At 41.2% G+C, this 21,737-nt stretch overlaps 1 protein-coding gene across 9 annotated transcripts in view; it reads left to right on the forward strand.

Moving 5' to 3' along the window:
* The window catches only part of PIKFYVE (phosphoinositide kinase, FYVE-type zinc finger containing), a 108,329-nt gene that overhangs the window by 18,177 nt on the left and 68,415 nt on the right, over window positions 1-21,737 (forward strand). For all 9 annotated transcript variants that reach the window (XM_081937810.1, XM_081937813.1, XM_081937809.1 and 6 more), the window contains 4 exons: window positions 7,205-7,386; window positions 8,688-8,876; window positions 20,398-20,513; window positions 21,159-21,330. In XM_081937810.1, coding sequence (XP_081793936.1) covers window positions 7,215-7,386; window positions 8,688-8,876; window positions 20,398-20,513; window positions 21,159-21,330 — 649 coding nt within the window. In that variant the 5' untranslated portion in view covers window positions 7,205-7,214. The remainder of the gene's footprint in view (window positions 1-7,204; window positions 7,387-8,687; window positions 8,877-20,397; window positions 20,514-21,158; window positions 21,331-21,737) is intronic.

The following is a 21,737-nucleotide window of genomic DNA, read 5'->3' on the forward strand; positions in this document are numbered from 1 at the left end:
CCGAACTACAGGCACTGTCTGCCAGGGAAGATTTCTGCGTGTTCCACTAGGACAGGGTGGTGCTAAGGTTGGGCCCCTCCTTCACCCCCAAGGTGTGCTCTTGTATCCATCGCTCGCAGGAATTGATATTGCCCAATTTCTGCCCGGACCCTTCTTATCCGTTAGAGAGGAAGGGGCACACCCTAGACGTAAGGAGGGCTCTGAGGATTTACCTTAGAAGAACCAACTGAACAGGAGATCCGAGTTTGTCCGTTTGTCTCCTTCCAGCCGGGGTCCTGGGAGAACAAGGTGACTTCCACCACCATAGGCAGGTGGTTACGAACCTGTATTGGTACCGCCTACCAACCACGGGGTCTGCAAACATCCAGCTCTATTACAGCGCATTCCACACGAAGCGCGACCATCTCAATGGCCTGGGCCACTCACGCCTCATTGTCGGAGATCTGTAGGGCAGCTATTTGGTCTCCCTCCTCACCATTCGTGAGGAACTACAAACTGGGCTCCCTTGTCTCTGCAGAGGCTTCATTCGGGCGTAGGGTGTTGCAGGCTGTGCACACGGCGGAGGTGACGCCTCACCAGGCATAAATTTGTGTGTGCTCTTAACAGGCGTAACCCTCCCTAGGGACGTGTAGGCTTTGGTACATCCCATCCTGGATACTTCTCCCCTCACTATGGAGAAAGGCATTGGTACTTACCTGATACGCCTCTTCTCATAGTGGGAGAGGAGTATCCAGCCCCTCCCTGATATGGTTATGTAAGCAAAACAAGATATATCTGGTTGTCAAACTGTTCTGTTATGTAGAAAGAAAGACATATGTTTGGTTGTTGAACTGCTCTATTAAAGGAATAAATAAACAAGATTTGAAACTAAGACAAAAGTCTGGAGTGGATGGCACAACGAGTCGGATAGAGTTCTTCGCCAATAACTGGGTAGTACCTGATGACCAGGGCATGGCCCAAAGAGCTTATCTGACTCAGCCCAATCAAGAGAGGACAATGTCAACCCATCCTGGATACTCCTCCCCCACTATGAGAAGAGGCGTATCAGGTAAGTACCAACGCCCTTTTTGTTTGTCTGAACTAATCTTGTCAGCTCTGACTTGCCTAACTCTGTTTATGAATAGATTGGCCCAGTCTTGAGGCTGTTGTCTTATAGCAGGAGGACTGGGGTTGCTTTCTGCCTTTGTTAAGTTTTTTCTCCTTTAGGGGAAATATAATATTTCATTCTCTAGGAGGGGCAGCTCTCCACGTCTCCCATCCCATATGCTTTGCCACCCCACAAGGATCCATATGATCCTCCCCACCTCTGACCAATTGCTCAATTACCTTTTACTATAGATTTCTTTCTGGAAGCTCCTCAGATTGCATTGGGGAAGAAAAACAAACTTCTGTGTCTCTAAGTCACGTGACCCAGTCCCAAAAGCAAGCACCCTTTTTGGAGTGGTCTAGGGATGTTATCTAGCAATGTAATTTAACATGCTAGTTTTGACTTCTAACGCTCTATATTCCAACTAAAGTCAACTTGTCCAAGGTTATCCTCCTGGGAAAATCTGCTAGTGTTTTGTTGTTGTTGTTGTTGTTTTACTTCTGGGGAAGGTATGGTTAATTCAAGATATTTCTGTAAAAGGGAAGCTGAAGACTGTAGGAAAGACCAAGGAACTGGTGTGTAGACTGGCTCCTTGGAATCTCTCTGGATATAAACCAGTTGAACATAGGAAGGAGGACACATTATAACCTTATTCAAGCTTATCAGCCTCACCCTGTCCCAGAAAGAAGCTGACCATCCACTGGATGCAGTTAATTACACCCTTGTCCCACAGATGAGCCAAGAGAGAGATGGATGAAGTCCACAAATGACAGTGAACATGCCAGAATGCACTCTTGCCCATTTCCTCAGAATCTGCAGACCTAAGGAATCCCAGATAATATGGCTTGATGTACCAGCCTCTGCAGAGTTTGATAATTTGAATGACTGAATGGGCAAAATTACAAATTGCCAAAATGGTCGCAGCAGCCAGGCTGATCTACTGGCCTGTCTCTCCTTGAGAAGGAATTCATCATCTGATAGCATACCAATGCATTATGATAGATGTAGTGATGTATCATCTCCATTATCAGCACTGTAGCATATAGGTTCCCTTTTGGACTTTTTTTTTACCAACCCTCATGTGATCATTTGTGCTGCTTCATTTCCTAGAACTCCTTGATGAATTAGGGAACATTGGCTCTGGCAAGTAAAAGGCCATTCAAGAGCAATCTCACTGAGACCTTAGCTCACCTCTTATTGCCTGAGGACGCCGGCCAGCCACATTGCTAAGAAATTCACTGTTAACATATCACATTATTTTTGAATATCCAGCCAGCACCATAGAGAAAAGGAAAAAAAATTACACCATGAAGCATTTGCTTTGGGGGAGGGAAAATAATCGGTATACGGAGACTATGATCCCAATGCTGTCAGGATTGCAGTGGAAGATTATGTAGCAATTTAGGGGTTAGGGAAGGATTTTGTGATCACTTGAGGAGCAGTGCTTCTTATTCCTAGAATGGAATGAAAGGAAAGAACTTTCTAATCCAATATATTAAGAGCTTCAGTCTGGTGGAGAAGTAGCCAAGCTAGATCGGCACTAATAAGCTCATTAAAAGCCTTATTTTGAATAGAACTTTAGAACCTTATCTAAAGACTTATAAAGAATTCCAATCAGAATTTGGTTGGAAAGAATTGAATTACTTGTTGCCTATGGCTTTAAGTTCCTATTACACTGACAGCCATTATCACACTTTTTCCTCTATTGAACACTGGTATGAGTGTTCTATCTGAAGAAACATGCTGGAGAGTAAATAGCGCATCCTTATCTTTGGCCATTTCTTAATCATCCACATTTTAAGTACATGGGTGGATATAATTGGTATGAGGTGTGACAAGACTAAAACATTTTGGCAGACAACTTCCGGTCCCCGAAGGCGCCGGATGTGCGCGTCCGCTGCTCGCTTTTTCGGTGGGCTCCCCTTAAGCTTAGGGGGAGCACAGGGTTCCTTGGAGGGGTGCCCTGCCGTAGGGGCAGCTTGCTGGGACCCCCTGGAACGGCGGCGGCCACGGGGGGGGTGTCTCCAGCTTTGCCCCAGGAGCCGGGAAGTGGGGGTGTGTGCTGGCGCTGCATGCTGCCGCGCTTCTTCGCCGAGCGGAGCCTGGAAGGAAACGATCAATTAGAAGGACACAGCTGAAGTGCGGTGAGGTGGGAAGTCTCCCCAAGTCTTTTACTGTTTTACTCAATTGATGAACTGCAGTTTTCTTAGAACTTTGTTTCAACCTCTGGAAGAGCTAAGATTGGAGGGGGGGGGAATTTCCACCCCCCTCGGAAAAGCGGCACTTGCAAAATCTCTCCCTCTCATAGGAGAGAGAGAGAGTTTAAAAACTTACTTTCACTTCCTCTAAACAATGGAAGAATAATTTTTGACCACAATTGCGAGAGAAAGGATGGTTGAACTGACTCTTCTCTAAACTATGTATGGGAACTTTGGACTTGTTGTTTCCTGACCACCTGTAAAGGCTGAACCAAGATGGCCAACTTCCTCCTTCTTCTTTGTCTTTATGAATGAGATTCCTCCCTTGGAAGATTTTATGGCTCTGAACTAGTCTCCACCCCAGAGATCTCCAGGAGCCTCTCTAAATACGCTTTTCCCTTGGATTTGGAATATTTTGATTCATCTACTTGATCTGGTGCTGCATTAGAAGATTTATTCTCTTTTGGATTTGCCTGCCTTGTGATCTCTACCAGCTGTGCTTTCCCACAGACGCCATTTCTTTGCACAGATTTATAACTATCTTTGAGCTTCATGATGGGTCCAAAAAAATTACCGCCTGGCAAGGCCTCATCGGCCCCGACATCTACGTCTAGTCCGATTACTCATCAGTCACAATTGGGGTCATTTCTACAACCTAAAGCCCCCGAAGAGAGTTCAAAGGACTTATCTATTCACCAGATGCTTCAATCTCTCTTAAAGGGACAGGACGAACTGAAAAAACAACTGACAGACTTAAATGATCAGCTCAGAGAAACGCAACAACAAGCCACACGAAATGAACAGAGAATAGGTGTACTGGAGGAGGGTGCTGTTGGGATGAGGGAGGAGGTTAAGACAATCCAAAGGGGGAACGTAGAATTTGAAAACCACATGATAAAAATGGAATTCGAAAGGATGTCTTTTTTCTTTAGGTTCCAAAATTTGCCAGAAATTGAGAAGATCTTAAGGAGATTATGACCACAATACTAGCAGAATACATCAATAGAGATAAACAACAGCTCTGGTGGGATATTGACTTGATTTATAGGATTAATTCAGCATATGCAAGAACACACAATGTTCCAAGGGAAGTTCATGTTAAATTTCTCAGAAAGACCACAAGAGATGAGGTTCTAGGAGCTCAAAGGGGGGGACCATTAACATATAAAGATAAAGAAATAACCATTCTTAAACAGATTCCAAAGAAAGTAAGAGATAAGAGGAAGAAATATTCCTCTTTAGCAAAAAATATATATAATAAAGGGGTCTGGTTCAGGTGGTTATTACCAGAAGGCATGTTGATTTTCTGGGAGGGCAGCAGAATTAGAATTAACGCAGTCGTGGAGGCGGAGGCTTTCACTAAAAAACATAATGCTCTCCTAGATGAAATGGGGGATGGTACACAAGAGATGAAGGAGGGAGGGGCTGAGGCTCTGCCAGTAGACGGGGGGAGGATGCAACAACTAGAAGACTCAGGCCACAAAAGTGATTTGAAACATTATTGCAATTGTTATAAAACGGAAGTGATATAAAAAATGATTGAAATATATTGATGACTTAGTGTTAAATTTAAAACTGCTAATATCTATTCAAATGTTGATGTTTTTCTATTCTTTTCTGTAAAAGTTGCAAGATTTGGGGGGACTGCTTTCCCCCGCACGATGTAGCTGTCAAAATTTTCTATACCCTTTTTAACCCTTTTTCCTTGAAAATATTTGTAAAAACCAATAAAACTTGTTAATTAAAAAAAAAGACTAAAACATTTTGTTTGATTATTAATGGGATATTTATATTTATTGAAGTGAGCAGATTTTGCAGAAGAGTGATCTCAAGTTTCAGCCTAATTTCATATTTTGCAGATTAGTAATTAAAATCTAAGGTGGCTGTTTAGTAATAGATCATAAAATTATCCTAGGGAAATCTAAAAACTTCCATCCGTCCATCTTTCTTTCATCTGGTGTCTACATTGGCATATCCTTAGCCAAAAAGCATAATACATTGACACTTTTTGAAATTATGCTGCAATTTTATTCCCAGACTCTTGACACAGAAATAAAAATGGTTATAACAGCTATTCATTTCTATTCTTAAAATGGACTGAATTGAAATCTGATTGGGATCTTTAATGAGAACAGCTTCCTTTACAATATGTTGTACTATAGTTTCTGTTTTGCTCATGGAATGAAAAATTGGCTAGCTGCCCATTTTTTCAATTCAGTGAAAATTTATATGTGGGGTTGTGGCTTCTAATTATAGTAATTATTTGCAGATTGAAAGGTAAAGATAAAGCCTCCTTGTAGTTGAATCTGACTTATGGATATATCTACGTGCAGTGGCTTTTTTGATGATGTAAAAGTAGTTTGCTGCTGACTTTCTAGAATCTCTTTTGATTTTCCCAATCTAATATATATTATTACACTGTCTAATGTTGCGCATTAATTGACATCTTTGTAGACTGTGCTGGAAGTTTATAATAAAACTGATGAATACTACCATCTTTGATGGCAACTCGGTAATACAATGCATATAAATTTAAGGAAACTAATTCACGTTTTCTGTTCATTGTAAGTTTGCCATTATAAATTAGTAGAAGTTTAAAGTACATTTTCTGTGCATGAATTACATTTGGAAGTGGCCAGAAAGGTACAGTTTCTTAAAAGCAGCTATGCCTTACTCTGGGATTTTGGTTACTGCAGTGTCTCAGGAAAATATGTCTTTAGTTTTAGGGCTCACAGAGAGAAGCTGGTTTTATGGACAGCACATGATCAGAAACACATTTTGCTTTTGAATCTGAAGCACTGCACAGTTCTAATATCAATCCATGTCAAGAATTTCTATACATATTCCTTTTGGGGGTTGTTTTCTCCTTATCTTTTTTTTTAACTAAGATTTGTTATAAAAAAGTAAAGTACTGTTCTCTATATAATCCCAAAAATATACTCATATGCATTCAGACTGATTTAAATCCAGGTTTTGTCTAATGTGCCTTGCGTAATCTGATTGATTGATCATTTATTTATTTATTTTACTTGCTGTCTATTTTGTTTAAAAGTGTCTGAGGACAGATTTAATTTAGATTATTACCAAGTTGATTTTTAGACCTTTTTTTTAAAAAAATGACAGTATGATACTGGTCTAGATTATATGGGTTTCATACTTTGCTTCAGAGTAAATCATTACATAGGCCGTTGTTCCATCTATTCATTTTATTCAGTTTGCTTACGATTGGTACATTATTTCCTTGCTCTCTATGCAATATTTCTACTGGTAAGATTTGCTCCTTTAATACAACTTTAAAAAGTTGAACAGTACTTTATTTGGGAGTTTATTCTGTGCCATTTAATACTCTTATTTCAATATGGCTTTTTAGTATTATTATAATCAGCCCAGTACAAATAAAACATTTGAAAGTACACCAGGGTGTAGCATCTGATAATACTGGGGGGAGGTGGGGCTTTCTAGGGGTTGCCAAGTACTTCTAAATTCCACTTTATTACTGGGACTCTGTACCTTCCTCCCTATTGATGCTTACAAGTATAAAAAATTTATTGTGCCTGTATACTAACTCCTTTCACAGGCAAAAGCTAACAATCTAGTTTTTATTATCCTCTCTCTTCCAGTCTCATCAAAGGTTGCTCACTCCTTTTTATACCATGTATGTATCATTAACCTTCCACATATGTTTTCAAAGTACATAAGAGGAAGCATGTAAGGCTGTGCTTGGATTGGTTTGTCTCTTTTGATAGGAAGATGGAAAAGATTGCTTGAATTCATTCTTATAATATTGCAGATTCATAAAAGCCAAATATCTCTGGATTTTCATAGCTGTGACTTCAAGGAGTTTCTAAAATCTAAATGATGATCTGACTTTTATTGAAGTAAATGAGTGAAATAGTAAATGCATTTTCATTTTTCTCAGGATTCATGAAATGGCTACAGATGACAAAACGTTTCCCACACTGGAATCTGTGAATGATTTGCCTTACTCTCCTGGCAGCCCATCTCACCTTACGCACTTTAAACCTTTGACTCCTGACCAGGATGAGCCTCCATTTAAATCTGCATACAGTTCTTTTGTAAATCTGTTTCGTTTCACAAAAGGTACGTGCAAATTATGTTTCATGGTTTCATTATTATGAAAGAGGGCTTACAGTCACTTGTGATTTTAAAACAGACCCCCTCTATTTGGTGATTTCCAGAACTGTTGAAATACTACCAGTGCCTAAGCCCAAGACTTCTGTGTTCCTCTTTACTTTCTCTTCTCTGAAAGAAAAGGTTGGAACTTTTGCCCCATTTTCAATTCACGTGGCTTCTTCCAGAGCCTGAAAGTATGCAGAATGAGGTCAACATCACATTAACTATAATTATGTTGAAACCAACATCAGACTGATGATTTTGTTTGAGTGTGTGATGCTAAGTCTAACATGTGATGTTCGACAGTGTAGATAGTGTATACAGTTAGATAGATAGCAGCCCAATCCTGATCTTTTTGTTCTTCCTCCCCCTTTTTATGTTTTTGTTCACTAAATTAATGCATGCATAGATCAAGTACTGTATGATACAGTTTATGCTCACGTTTCCTAATTTCAAGATTCAGGTTTTATTGAAAGTAATGATTTTGAATTCCTTCATGGTTTATAAATATGAAGAATCTATTCTTTCCACATGTATCAAACCTTGAGGTCAATGCCTGACCATCAAATGTAGTAGGGCAATCCATGGCAGAGCTTCTCAGTAGTAAACAATCTGTCAATAAACAGCTGGAAAATTTCCCAACTCTTCTAAATTATGTTGTGATCTTTATAGCATTTTTGCTTAGTATCCCATTATATTCCTCTGCCATACATTGAGTTTGAATTATAATTTTTAACTGGCTGAGATATATTTGAGTTTGAAGAAGGAAATGCTACCATCTAGTTTGCTCACTCTCTCACTTAGTACATAGATACAGAACCAATTATGACCCTCCCAGCACCGTTTTGCAGTTTCTGAAGCTCTTTGAATAGAGCTAAATGTTTTTTTCTGTCCTCTGGGAACAGTTGTAATGCTTGAACAAGCAAAATGAATGGGTTAAACTTGAAGAGGTTTAATGCACCATTTTATGACCTTTAAGAACTGTAAAAACAACCTCAAAATCAGGTAACAGTTTCCCCATGGAGGGGCTTATAAGCAAAATGTGCACCTTAAATCCTTCTAACTCTTAAGGTATCTACTTTATTTCTTAATTACCATCAAATCAACTGAAGAGTAAATTTGGCCTTGGCTGCAGGGTAAAAAATGCAGACCACTATATAAAAGGTTGAAGGCAACCGGTTTTATTTAAAAATTAAAGAGAATTTGTTACCATTCGGACTAGTAGAAAAATAGAGCTTTTTCAAAGTCTAATAATTTGCCCTTTTTAGATGATGGACGACTTGCACCCTCTGTTGAGAGAGCAGAGATTGGGCAGGGGGATCATCAGCAGACACTCAATGCAAATTGGTCCAGCCCAGAACATTCCTCAAGATCGCAGTCATTGCGCTCATCTCCCGTGGCTTACAAAAAAACACAACCTGCTGGGGAGCTACAGCGACGATCTTCCACATCATTAGGTAAGAGATCTGAACTTGAAAAGGAGTCTCTTTTGTAAACTTTTATCTGTCTTCAAAATTTTTCAAACATTCACTCTACATGTACTTTTCAGGAGGCCTGTAATTCAGCACTTGAAAAATATCTATTTTAAAACTCTATAGAGCAGAGAATTGTTAGTTGAGAAAAATCTAACACACAGGGAAGCTTATATAGAAATACCTGTCAGGTGCAAAAGACCAGTTGTGAAAGATCACAAGTGAAGTTCCAATTAAGCAGGTATTTATCTGTCTGTCTACCTGTCTATTAAATTTGTTTGCTACCCATCTTAATGCAAGGCAACTTTTTATTGCTGATAACCATGTGCAGGAATATTCCCCATTAAAAGTTAGCACCTGCTGCAAGTTATCTAACTTGCAGCAGGAGAGTCAATGGAATTCAAAGCTTGGACTTAGTACATTTGTGGTTAGGAATTTTAGATTAATTCCCTTTTTGACCCGGCCACCAGGCTCTTCATCCTACAATATCCTGATTAATAACATAATAACAGAGTTGGAAAGGACCTTGGAGGTCTTCTAGTCCACCCCCTTGCTCAAGCAGGAGACCCTATACCATTTCAGACAAGTGGCTGTCCAGTCTCTTCTTAAAAGCTTCCAGTGATGAAGCATCCATAATAACTGAAGATAAGCCATTCCACTGGTTAGTTGTTCTCACTGTTACAAAAGTTTTCCTTAGTTCTAGGATACCTCTCTCCTTGTTTAGTTTCCATCCAATTTTGTTAATTTTGTTACAGTGCATGATTTTTATAATGTGACAAAATTAGAATTGATTTGTGGAGAATAATGTATGTGCAGGAACAAATGAAGACTGTGCCATTCTCATTTAGGTCAATGACCTTGACTGCCTCTTCTTACTGTGTAATAGAAGCTGGTTGTGTGAATATTCATTTTTTTAGAATGCATAAATATATATGTTGGTTAGTAAATAAAACTAACAATATGTATGATTTATGTATAGGATACCATTTTGATTTTAAAGAAAAGTTCATACTTCTAATTACATATATGGGAATGTTGCCAATGAAATAGAAGATAGTTAATTAAATGTTATGTAAGTCTAAGTGATTGATTTCTAAGTATGCATGGTGTATGGTTTCTGACACGGTTTCAATTATAAATAAAATATTCTTAATGAGAATAAGAGACCACTAATTTATATTATATCCCACAGTTGCATTTAAGGCAAATGATTGTTGCTTACAGTCACTGGTTTGAGATGGGTGGCTAGCCAAATGGATGGATGGATGGATGAATATAATAAGCATTTAACTTGATTAAAAGTAAACTTTAAAAAAATGTTGAAAGCATACTTAAAAGCTCATAGTTTCTCCTATCTGAAAATGTAAATAATCTTAGCTTTCAAGATCTTACCTAAGTAAGAATGTACTTTCCTTGCTAATGGAAGCAATACTGATAGAAAACTACTCAGCTTCCTCTTTTGGCAAGGGGAAAGCCACTGGAGAGGGCTCCTTTTTTGCTTCAATCAGACATGTATTTTTTGGTGCATGATGATGACAATTCATATATTATGATGACTTCATATAGATTTTAAACAGTATTTCCATAAGAAATTTGACATAGAACAGAATAATAATCCTTAAGCAATGTCTTCTGGAATGCTCTTCAGCTCATTTGAAAGCCTGAAGAATATCAACAAGGCTGTGCGTGTCTCCTGCCTCTTTCATCCAATAAGATGGCTAAAACAGTACCCCAAATCTAGCCTTAAAGCTGTGATGAAACACATTTTGAAAATGAAGTTTAGCTTCTCCATAGTGGTGGAGGTAGCATCCAGATTGGGTTGACATCATCCGCTCACTAATAAGACCGAGTCTGATGAAAACTGTTAAGCCACGCCCCTGTCGCTAGGCAGACCCAGCTTTTGACTCAGTCCCTCAGTGAGGATGGATGTGTTACCAATCTGCTCCATAGCGAAGTTAACAATATATTTGAGATAAGTGATTAAAATTGAATTAATTGTGTTTGGCTGCTATAAGGAGGATTGAGAGCCTGAGTCTTGTCAGGGCAGCCTACTTATGCCTGCAGCCCTAAGTGGTGGCAAGTGGCTATTCTGTGAGGCACTGGATGGCTGGCGATTCTAACAGCCATCTATCTGCCTGGTAGAGCTCCGCGCTTTAACTGAGGTATTGGTGAGCAGCGGCAGCGCAGTTAGAAACTTTAAAAACAAGCCGCAAATTCGAACTGCCCTTTGAAGTCTCGGCTGGGTTGGAGATAAGCCGCATGGTGCTGGAAATTCTCCGCCGTTCTCATTGATGTTGAGCAGCAGCTCTAAATACCGCTGCGGAGTGCCCGCACTGAATTCCCATCGGCAGGAGATTTGGAGCGTCGCGCTGCTCCTTTTTAAGCTGAGCAGTGAATCATGGCTAAGAAAACAGCCACGGAGCACCCAGGCAGCATTTTAAGAGAGCTCCCGGTCATTTTGCCTCAGCTTCTCCTAATAGCCGCAGGAAAAGGGCACAAAGCACTATTTTGAGTCTTACAATCTATCGGAATTCAAAATGGCGGCCACAACTAATTCACAGCTAGAAGAGACTGCTGGAGACTTGGCAGAATGAGTATGCAGCCCGCAGCCTGATCCAGGGGACCCAGAATTAATGCAGGGACCTCTACTTCTGCATCCACCAAAGTGGATGCCAGTAAATATCATAGGAAAGGTGGCAAGGCAACTGCAAAGTCCTCCAGATCCAAAAAGGCTTCCAAGTCTGCCTCTAGGTTTGAGAGGCAGAAGGATAAAATATATAATAGGGCCAGTAGCCAAAAACCACCTGTCTCCTTAACAGCGGACAGGAGACTCATCTCATTTTCAAGACAGCTACTTCAATTGTCACCTGAAGGCAGGGAGAAACCTCCCCTGATCTTAGGTTTCCCACTGATACCTCTGGGATTTGGGGGTCTGTACAGGACCTGCACAAATCACCCCACCAGGTAAACTTTACTTTACCTTTGGGGTCTGATAGGGCAGATTTGGCCTTTCCATTTACATCGCAGGGTCTTCGCCCAGACCAGATCAATCCAATGTACACACCTATGTGTATGCCAGATATGCAAGACATAATAGCCAATGCCACTGAAAAAGGCATTGCTGCAGGATTGCAACAGAGACAGGACATCCCTGCACGTGGGTCTTCCTCACGTTCAGCAGGGGTAATTGACACGCACCTGAGCCTGGTTCCTTGTCACCTGTTTCTGCCCAAGGTGACATCGCATCGGTACCTGAGGAAGGTGAGATTAGGGAGGCAGATTATCCGAGGATGAGGGCATGGCACCTGACCAGCCTGCTTTCTCGGGTCTCTTTCAGCCATCTCTCTTCAAATCCCTTTTATTTAAGGCAGCTACTGCTCCTCTACTTAGCCAGGCCTTGTCAGCTGAGACTCTGTTTTCAGAGAACACTGTTGAGGCCGACACAGTTCCTATGCCCAAAATCTTTGTGGATTGAGTCCAGCGTCAATGGAGTTCTCCCACGTCTGGACCAATGCCGTCCTCCACGGACATTTTTTTTTAATGTGGACAAGGATATGGCTCAGATCCTACTGACTCCGACAGTAGACACCCTTGTTACCGCATTGTATACATCTGCTAACCTTCCAGGGGTCCCAGAGGATTCTCTAAAGCCCGAGGATAAGAGAGGGGACCTCACTTTGCAACAGGGTCACCAGGCTGCAGCATGGGCCGTCAAAGCATCTACCATGGCATCCTTTTTCACGAGATCCTGCCTGCTTTGGCTGCAAAATCTTCAGCAGCATATTCCCATTGCTGATATCAGGGCCCATCAAAATCTCAATGAAGTGGTAATGGCAGTCCGATTTACATCGGACACCAATTTGACCTGAGCTAGATTTGCGGCCTGGACCATGTCATCATCGGTGACCGCCTGCCGGTTGCTCTGGTTGCGCCAATGGCAGGTGGACGTCCGCCATAAGTAGCACCTGGCATCGGCTCCTTTCAAGGGCAGTTCACTGTTTGGGGAGTCACCGTTCTTGATTGAGAACAAAGACAAAAGAAAGGTGCTCCCTATAGCCACCAGAAAAGGTTTTTCCCAGCCGGCCCCATACCAGAGGCATCCAGCCTTTCGCAACCAAGATTCCAACACCTTCTGTCGGAACCTGGACTATGGTTCGTCCTTTTGGGGCTCTGAATATGTGTCCTTGGGGTTTAAGCAGCAGGGTGGATACATCCCCAGACACAGACAACAGTATAACCAAAACTAGGGAGGCAGGCAGTCCAAGAGGCCCTTCCATGGTGGCAGAGGTTGCTCCTACCACCGGAACTATGTTCCATAGGACTGACCCACCCATTGGTGGCCAGCTGGCTTTTTTCGCCAACCAGTGGGACACAATAACATCTGATGAGCGGGTCAGATAGACGGTCAGGAATGGGATCTCACTCGTTTCTTTCCAGCCCCCTCAGATTTTTCTGTACTTGTTGAGTCTCCAGAAATCCGGCTAAGCAAACCCTCATGCAGGAGGTAATCCAGCACTTGCTGCACATCAGAGCTGTTCAACTGGTGCCCAAACAACAACAGGGGCTGGGCTTTTATTTCTTACTTTTCATGATCCCCAAAGCCTTGAGGGGGTGGAGAGCCATTCTCGACTTGAAGAGTTGAACCGATTATTAGATGTAGGAGGTTCAAGATGCATGCCTTACAATCAAATGTGGGAAGCATTAGGCCTATCTTCACCGGCCCCAACCTCTTCGGGGCTTCGCTTGACCCGATCCTTGTGGAAAACAAGGACAAGAAGAAGGTCCTTCCCTCTAACACCAAGAAGCCGGAGTCCCGTCCGGCTTCTTACTGAAGACCTTCTTCTTTCAGGCCTCCTGACCTGACTATCACCAGCAGCGGTATGCCCCCTACAGATATGACAGGCAGGGTCAACGTCCTTTTTATCAGGATAGGGGTAGATATCAGGGTCAGTCCAAACGGCCCTTTCGCGGACAGGGTGGCCGCCCCTTCCACAGAGGGAAATGACTCCAATCCGAGTCAGCCCATACATGGCCACCTTGCATCCTTCGTGGATCAGTGGGACCAGATAATATCAGATGCCTGGGTCAGGTCAACCGTCAGGGATGGCCTCCATCTGGAGTTTCTCTCTCTTCCCCCAATGCTCTTCAGGACCTTCCCTCCTTCCAGGGATCTGGAATGGCATCGACTAATGCGTCTAGCCATCCAACATCTGCTGGACATTCGAGCCGTCGAACCGGTCCCGCCGGAGGAGCACGGGTTGGGCCTATATTCCAATCTATTTGTTGTCCCGTAGAGCTCCGGGGGATGAAGGGTGATTCTGGACCTGAAGCGCCTAAACTCTTACCTGGTCTACCGGCGCTTCAAAATGTCCTCCCTCAGGTCCATCCTCCTGGAGATCCGACGGGATGACTTTATGGCCTCAATAGACTTAATGGAAGCATATCTGCATATCCCAATACTGCCAGCCTATCGCAGATTCCTTCGCTTCTCCCACGAGGGGCACCACTTTCAATACAGGGCTCTCCCATTCGGTCTAGCCTCTGCCCCCCAAACGTTCACGAAGGTCCTGGCAGCATTGGCGGCTCACCTGTGATCCCTCCCGGTGGGACTCCATTGCTATCTCGACGACGTGCTCGAAATCTGTCAGTGGACAAGCCCTGGAGGATCCCTCGGGACAGAATCTCTCTCAGCCAGGGGTTGCTGGAGCACCCGGACCCTCAGTGGCTCCAGCTGACTACCTGGCACTTGAGCACAGCATCCTGAGGGAGGACAAATTCTCCTCCAGGGTAATCCAGACAATTCAAGTTGCTAGAAGGCTGTCCACAGAGCGAATATATGACTCTACTTGGCATACGTTCTGTTCCTGATGCGATGGTAAGAACGTTCAACCACTTAGGGCGACTATTGCACAGGTCCTGGGCTTTCTCTAGGACGTCTCGATAGGGGGTTGTCCCCATATCTTAGGAGACAAGTAGCAGCTATCTCCTCGGTGCTGACTTGCAGGAAACGTCAGTATTTAACTCAGCACCCCACTGTTCAACGGTTCCTAAAAGAGGCAACTAATCTCAAACCGCTCCAGATACATAGATATCCCACATGGGATCTTCCTAAAGTTCTTGATGCACTCACCACTAATCCATTCGAACCTTTACGCATTGTGTCTTTAAGGTTTCTGACTCTAAAGGTAGCCTTCCTGGTAGCCATCACCTTGGCTAGGCGTATATCAGAACTGCAGGCCCTCTCAACCAGAGAGGACCTTTGTGTATTTGATCAGGATTGGGTGGTGCTATGTCTGGATCCCTCCTTCATCCCCAAGGTGTGCTCCCACCAGGCTCAGGAAATTGTTATTCCCAACTTCTGTCCTGACCCAGCTCATCCACTAGAAAGAAAGTGGCACACCTTGGACGTGAGGAGGGCTCTAAAGATCTACCTGAAACGGACCTTGCCATTCAGGAAATCTGAGGTGCTATTTGTATCGTTCCAGACGGCCTCTTTAGGACAGAAAGTCACTGCCCCCACAGTCGGTAGATGGTTGAGGCCCTGCATTGCCACGGCATATCAGGTTCAGTGTACGCCGCCTCCGGGAAGGCTAGCCACCCACTCTACCAGGAATGCAGCAACTTCTGCTGCTTGGGCCACTCAAGCCTCTTTGGCGGAGATCTGCAGAGCGGCCACATAGACATCCCCGTCCCCTTTTATAAAAAAAATATAAATTAGACTCCCTTGTATCGGCTGACATGGCCTTCAGCCGCAGTGTGCTCCAGGCTGTACATAGAGCGGGGACTTCCTCGGACCAGGCATGAACCCTCCCGAGGGACAATTCCAGCTTGGGTACGTTCCAGTCTGGATGCTACCTCCACCACTATGGAGAAAAGGTGCTGGTTCTTACCTGATACGCTTCTTCTCATAAGGTGGAGGTAGCATCCAGCCCCTCCCAAAATACACTGGTCCTTGAAACTGATTTTTCTAATTGACTAACTGTGACATTAGGCATTACAGCGGACTCTTGTCAGGAATATTACATTCGGTATGGACATAAACTACGTTGAAGGGTAACACATTGAGTCTGACAGAACTCCTTCGCCAAAAGCTGGGTCTGCCTAGCGTCGGGTGTGGCTTAACAGTTTTCATCAGACTCAGTCCTATTAGTGAGCAGATGATGTCAAACCAGTCTGGATGCCACCTCCACCCTATGAGAAGAAGCGTATCAGGTAAGAACCAACACCCTTTTTCTGGAGTTTGAAGGCAACTCCTCCTCTTGAAAGAAGTCAAGGGTCGTTTTCTTAGGAACAGATTATTTCTTCTTTCAAGATTGTAGTTCCAGTTCCTCTCTAACAGGGGAATTACTTCTGGAGTTGGCCACCCTCCCTTATTAGCATTAACAAACTAAGCAAGGTAATGGTCACTTTAAAAATATGATTGTTGAATTTTTCCAAGGACTTTGTTTGTATTCTCTGGGATCTTTGGAATTCATCTAATACAGTTGGACAACATATTGTTGTGCTTTGATACAAATTAAAAACTGGCCATCTTTTGATGGATTTTAATTGCTGCTGTGCAAAACCTGGCAGCATTGTGTATTGTACCAAGATTAGTATCTGTAAGCAGGAAGGAGGTACAAAATTATCTGGGTATTTATATGGTATTGGTGAGATGAAGTCAGTATGAATATCTCTATAGTGCAGGCACTGGAGAAGCACATGCTCTGTGGTTTCTATGTGTTCAGAGTCACGGGGGCATTGTCTCTCTAGAGAGGAAATTTTCCTGTAGTGCTCTTCAAGGATAGCTGAGAGAAGGGTGTGACATTGTTTTTATCGTTTCAGCTATCTTACCAAGGTCTGTGAAGCTCAGTTTTTATCCAAGATATTGTACACCTTTCTAAATAATTACATTAGCAGTTAGATTTTCCATTTATATAAAGGATTATTGTGACCATCAATTGCCTGAAGAGTTTCTTCTACTCTTATGATGGTTGAACTTAACTTTGGCAAATTTCAGTCCCTGTGCTACAGAGAGAAGTCTGCAGTGATAAGCTGAGTTCATACAATGTATTAAGTTATTGCTTTATGATTTGCTGAACACATGAAACACAATATGCATGGCTTAATTCAAATATAATGCAAAGGCATATGTTATTTACAAATTCCAGTGGTACAGATCACACATAGTACTAAGCCAAATCATACACTTTTTGCTTCATCCATCCCAGTAGATTTGGCAGAGAGGGCATACTACAAGTCTCTTCAGTGAAATATTGTTGCTTGGAAGGGTCTCAGAATCATTCCTTCTCTGTCGTGGCACTTGTTTAGGGGACAGCCTCCCCCTCCCTCAAAAGATACAGATGATACTGATTCTTTTAGCCTTATGGAAAGCAAAAAAGACTTTCCCCAAGCACTGGGATCACTATGTTGGTGGAACTGGCATAGTATGGTTGATTGATACAAGTTTTACTAGGGCTCTGTTCTGTCCCAAGCCTCTAAATTAGTCAATATATGGTAGGTTTGTTAAATAAATAAAATGTAGCTCTGAAAGCTTTTGATTAATGTGCATGCTTCTGTGGCTACTTGATAAATGTTTCTAGCAAGAATAAAGAGTATTTGTGTCATTTTAATATTAAAGTTTTTGTTCAGGGGACTCTGCAGGACATGCTGTATCATGTGGGGTCTGATTTAGCAGATTTATAAGAGATTTCATAAGAACTCAGTCTGGACTTTGTGCTCTACATCTTGGGCAAAAGCCGCAGTTTCCTACTTTATCAGTTCATGGTGAAAAATGGTTGTATATGTACAACGTGGTGATCTGCAAACACACACTTTTTTTTTTGCTTCCAGATTCCTCTGTATTAGAGATCTGAGCATACAATGTGATTGCAGGGTCAGCATTAACTGGATTACTAGCCCTGTACAAACATTGTACTATGTAAAATGAAAGATAGTATGAGGAGCAGTAGCTGCAATTAGTCAATCTTTCTTTATTCAGAATAAAAAAAACACTTCTTCTTCATCTCAGCACATGGGCAGATTTACCTAACACCTCTCAGTAACTGAAAGCAGTTGTGATTTCTGAATTGTACAGAGGTCCCTCCACAACCGCAGCACAATCATAGCAAAAGGCATACAGTATGGAGTTGCCAACAACTTAAGTATGTTTCCACATAAGCACCAAAGCATTTTTTCTATTTGGATCTAAAGCATTGCGCCAGACCCAGAGATGGCTGCTTTAGTGATATCCCAGTTTGTCTACTGTATAATTTTAATTGCAGGAAAGTCCTTTATTTTTCCAAATTTTAAGATATAGTCTTGATCCTATAGTGCTGTCTGTGGTGTTTTAGCTTATTACAATATTTGTATACATTATTTATATAGTGTTTGTATTATTTTCATTAACTAGTCTTTTGATCTTTTAATAAACCTCTGGAAAGTGACATTCATAATAAAACAAGCACCTGTTATAGCACCCATTGAGTAGGTGCCAGTAGTTTTTCTTCAAGGTACAATGTAGTTGTTCCATACATAGACCTTGCTTTGATGTTTGTTCTGTCATAAATTTAGTCCAAAACTGAAAAGTCTTAAGAAGTTTGTCTAAATTACCAGACTGGAAGATGTAGCAATGCAATTTAGGAATGTTGATAGAAATCACCCATTATCAGCCATAGAAGTGGCATCATGCTTTTCCTCAGGACTTGGAGGCTGGCAAATAGATTCTAGCTGGGAGATGGCTGTTAGTAACACCCTCTGGCACAGCTTACAAAGACAAACCTTGTTTCTTGTTCTTCCAAAGTTGGGAGCCTGGCCATTATACAGCAACTGTTATTGTGCCTGTTTCTTGGCTGTGCTTCCAGCATTCCACATAACGTGAGTGGTATATAAAGCAGTGCATTCAGCGGAACCATGTTTGTTCTGCTGCACAGGAGAGAAAAATAAAATGTCTGGCTAATGGAGAACTGTGGAATTGGTAAGAAACTTGAGGCACTTTTCTTTTTAAATACGAAATAGTCCTTGGCGGGGAAATGCAACAAAGAAAAGGAGGCTTGCAAAACTGGGGGAGTCTATATCCATATAAAATAGTCATAGAATAGGAAGGGCATGTCATTAAGGAATTCTGATAAAATGCACAAAATCTTTCTCCTGTAACATGCTGATGTTGCTGTTGTTAATATGTTGTTAATCATATGTGGCTGACTGGATGATTTAATACAAGAAATTAAATGGACTAGCAGAAGGCTAATTAATTGCTATAATGCTATATGCAAAGCCACCGTTGTGACTTCAGAAAATGGGTATCAATTAGCTGGTTTTAAAGCAAGTTAATATTTTCCCCCCGAAACAGTTGACTCAGATGAATAGCTTCCTATGCTGCTAAGGTGCAGGTTGGAGGTTTTTTTTTTTAAAAACTAAACTGTTGTGTACTTACAGCCTTGATTTCAAAAATATTTCTAAATCTTTAGATCTACCCCAGTCTTTTTTCTCTTATTTAAAGTGCTCGGAATTAGTGAGGTCTTTTCCTATTCAGCGTTTATACAGTGTCTATATTCTAACTCTCAAGACAAAACAAAATAGTAAAATTTTAATAGCAAATATTGTATAATGTTAGCTGACTTTTCTCTGCAATAATTATTGTTCCCATCCTCCTCGAACCAATAATGAGAGACTTTTGCTGACTTAGCCCTAGGGAGTGGGATCTAAGGTTTAATGTTCGTAAGGGCACATAATCAATTGATGGATCATAAACTCATAAACACCTATTAAAACAGATTGTAATATTTGGGATATTAATACTAGTTCTGTGTCTACAGCACATATACTTTTGTTTAATAACTCAGTTTGAAATTGGCAATCTCATTTGCCTTTCATTCCTTTTATTGTTATTTTTTGAAAGAACCCCAATAGACTTGCAATTATTCAGGGTATCTCATCTGTTAATTAAAATAAGGAAAGCCCAGAGCTGTGGGTAAGGTGAAAAAAATTCTTTAAAGAAGGAAATGGCTGCATCTGTATTGTTGCTGTGAGAATGGAGATGTGCATGGAGTCAATTGGGGTCAAGCTCAATTTGAAGACTACTTTATTTTTTGTAAATGTGAAATATTCATGTTTGAAACTAAATGCTGTGTTTCTGAATTGCATTTTCAGAAAGCAAGGTCTGTTGAATCAATCCAGGTTTCTTTCAAATAAATAAAATTACCAATTTATAACTTTCTTTGAACTGACAAATGCTTTTTATCTGTTTGTCTCCTATTTATTTAAAGATAATTTAATTGGCTATTAGAAAATTGGCTATAATTGAAATAATTATTTTTCATGAGACATGGCTTTGAATAAGGTACTCTGTATTACAGGAAATATATTCAAATTCAGGAAGTTAACCACTGCATTGATCTCAGTTTGAAAAAGAGAGAATTGAAATTAAAGTTTCTGTATATAACATTTTTGTATTCTAAAGGGAATTCCATTCATTGTTCATTGAGAACCAGCATCTCACATGGCAACTATTGTCTTTTGCTTCCAGACAATCGAAGAAAAGATCCTCCTCTTAGTGGTCATGATCCTAGAACAGCTGTTCAACTTAGAAGCCTCAGTACAGTTTTGAAACGCCTCAAAGAAATCATGGAAGGAAAAAGCCAGGTATTGCTTGATGCCTGCTTTAATAGTTTTTGAGTAATCCTGAAATCAGTTCTGGGTTTTTTAATATATATTTAAAATCCCATTTTGTATTTAGAATTTGTATAGAGAATTATGAAACACTGCTACTGCTAAATATATTTTCAAGCAATGACGTCAAGGGCTGTCTACTAATTTTAACAATAATAGCAAATCACTTTTCATACCTTCCCAGTGTGATATATCTGGTTTCCTTCTCATGTATGAGTTGGACAATTTTCTTTCCTCTAGCTGCCTTTTGCTAAATCAAATCCTATGGCTTAATGATTAAATTCAGAGCACTGCATAAGTGAAATCCTTTGGCTTGGGTAAACTAAGCAGGACATAGCTTTTTAAGACAGGAGCGGTGCAAATGTATTAATTCTCCATTATCTATTTTATAGCAACTATGAAGATTGCAGAATTTTGATACATTATAAACAGGCTTTCATATGGCCATGTTCTGAATCTAATTTGAATTTCATACCTCAACTCTAGTCAACCTGTAAATGAGTATTATAATCTAATGTTGGACTTGTGAGATCTTATGATATGACTCACATTCAGAAATAGAAAGTGTTCAGAACTGTGAAACTATTTCCTTGACTAAACAGCAAATTTCTTCCATAGGATAGTGACCTCAAACAATACTGGATGCCAGATAGCCAATGTAAAGAGTGTTACGACTGTACTGAAAAATTCACTACCTTTAGACGCAGACATCACTGTCGGTTATGTGGGCAGATTTTCTGTAGCCGATGCTGTAACCAGGAAATCCCTGGAAAATTTATGGGTTATACAGGTAAGATGAAGTGTAATCAAACATCTAGCTTTTGAGAAGATGAAGAAATTATTCTTCTGTTGGAATGGGTGGGTGAGGATGAATTTCATATTGACCTAAAACGTAGTGAGTGAAACACTCAGTAAGAATTCATGAGCAGTAACATCCATACTACTATCAGCTGAATACAGAGAAGACTTTTGAGGTGAACACGTGGCTATGAAACCATATAATGCCTTGCCATTCCTGGTTTCTCTAAGCACAGTGATACTTCCCAGAAATTGTCAGGATAATCATCCATCTTGTTTCTAGACCTGCAGCTTTTTTTCCAAGTAATTTTACCAGGCTGAAGAATGGGTGGCAAGTATGGAAAGGCCAGGCCAACCTAAGTTCCGTGTGCTGAAGCCAGTCATTCTGATTGCAACACT

This window comes from Natrix helvetica, assembly GCF_964273705.1.
Source record: "Natrix helvetica genome assembly, chromosome: 1".
Lineage (NCBI taxonomy): Eukaryota > Metazoa > Chordata > Lepidosauria > Squamata > Natricidae > Natrix > Natrix helvetica.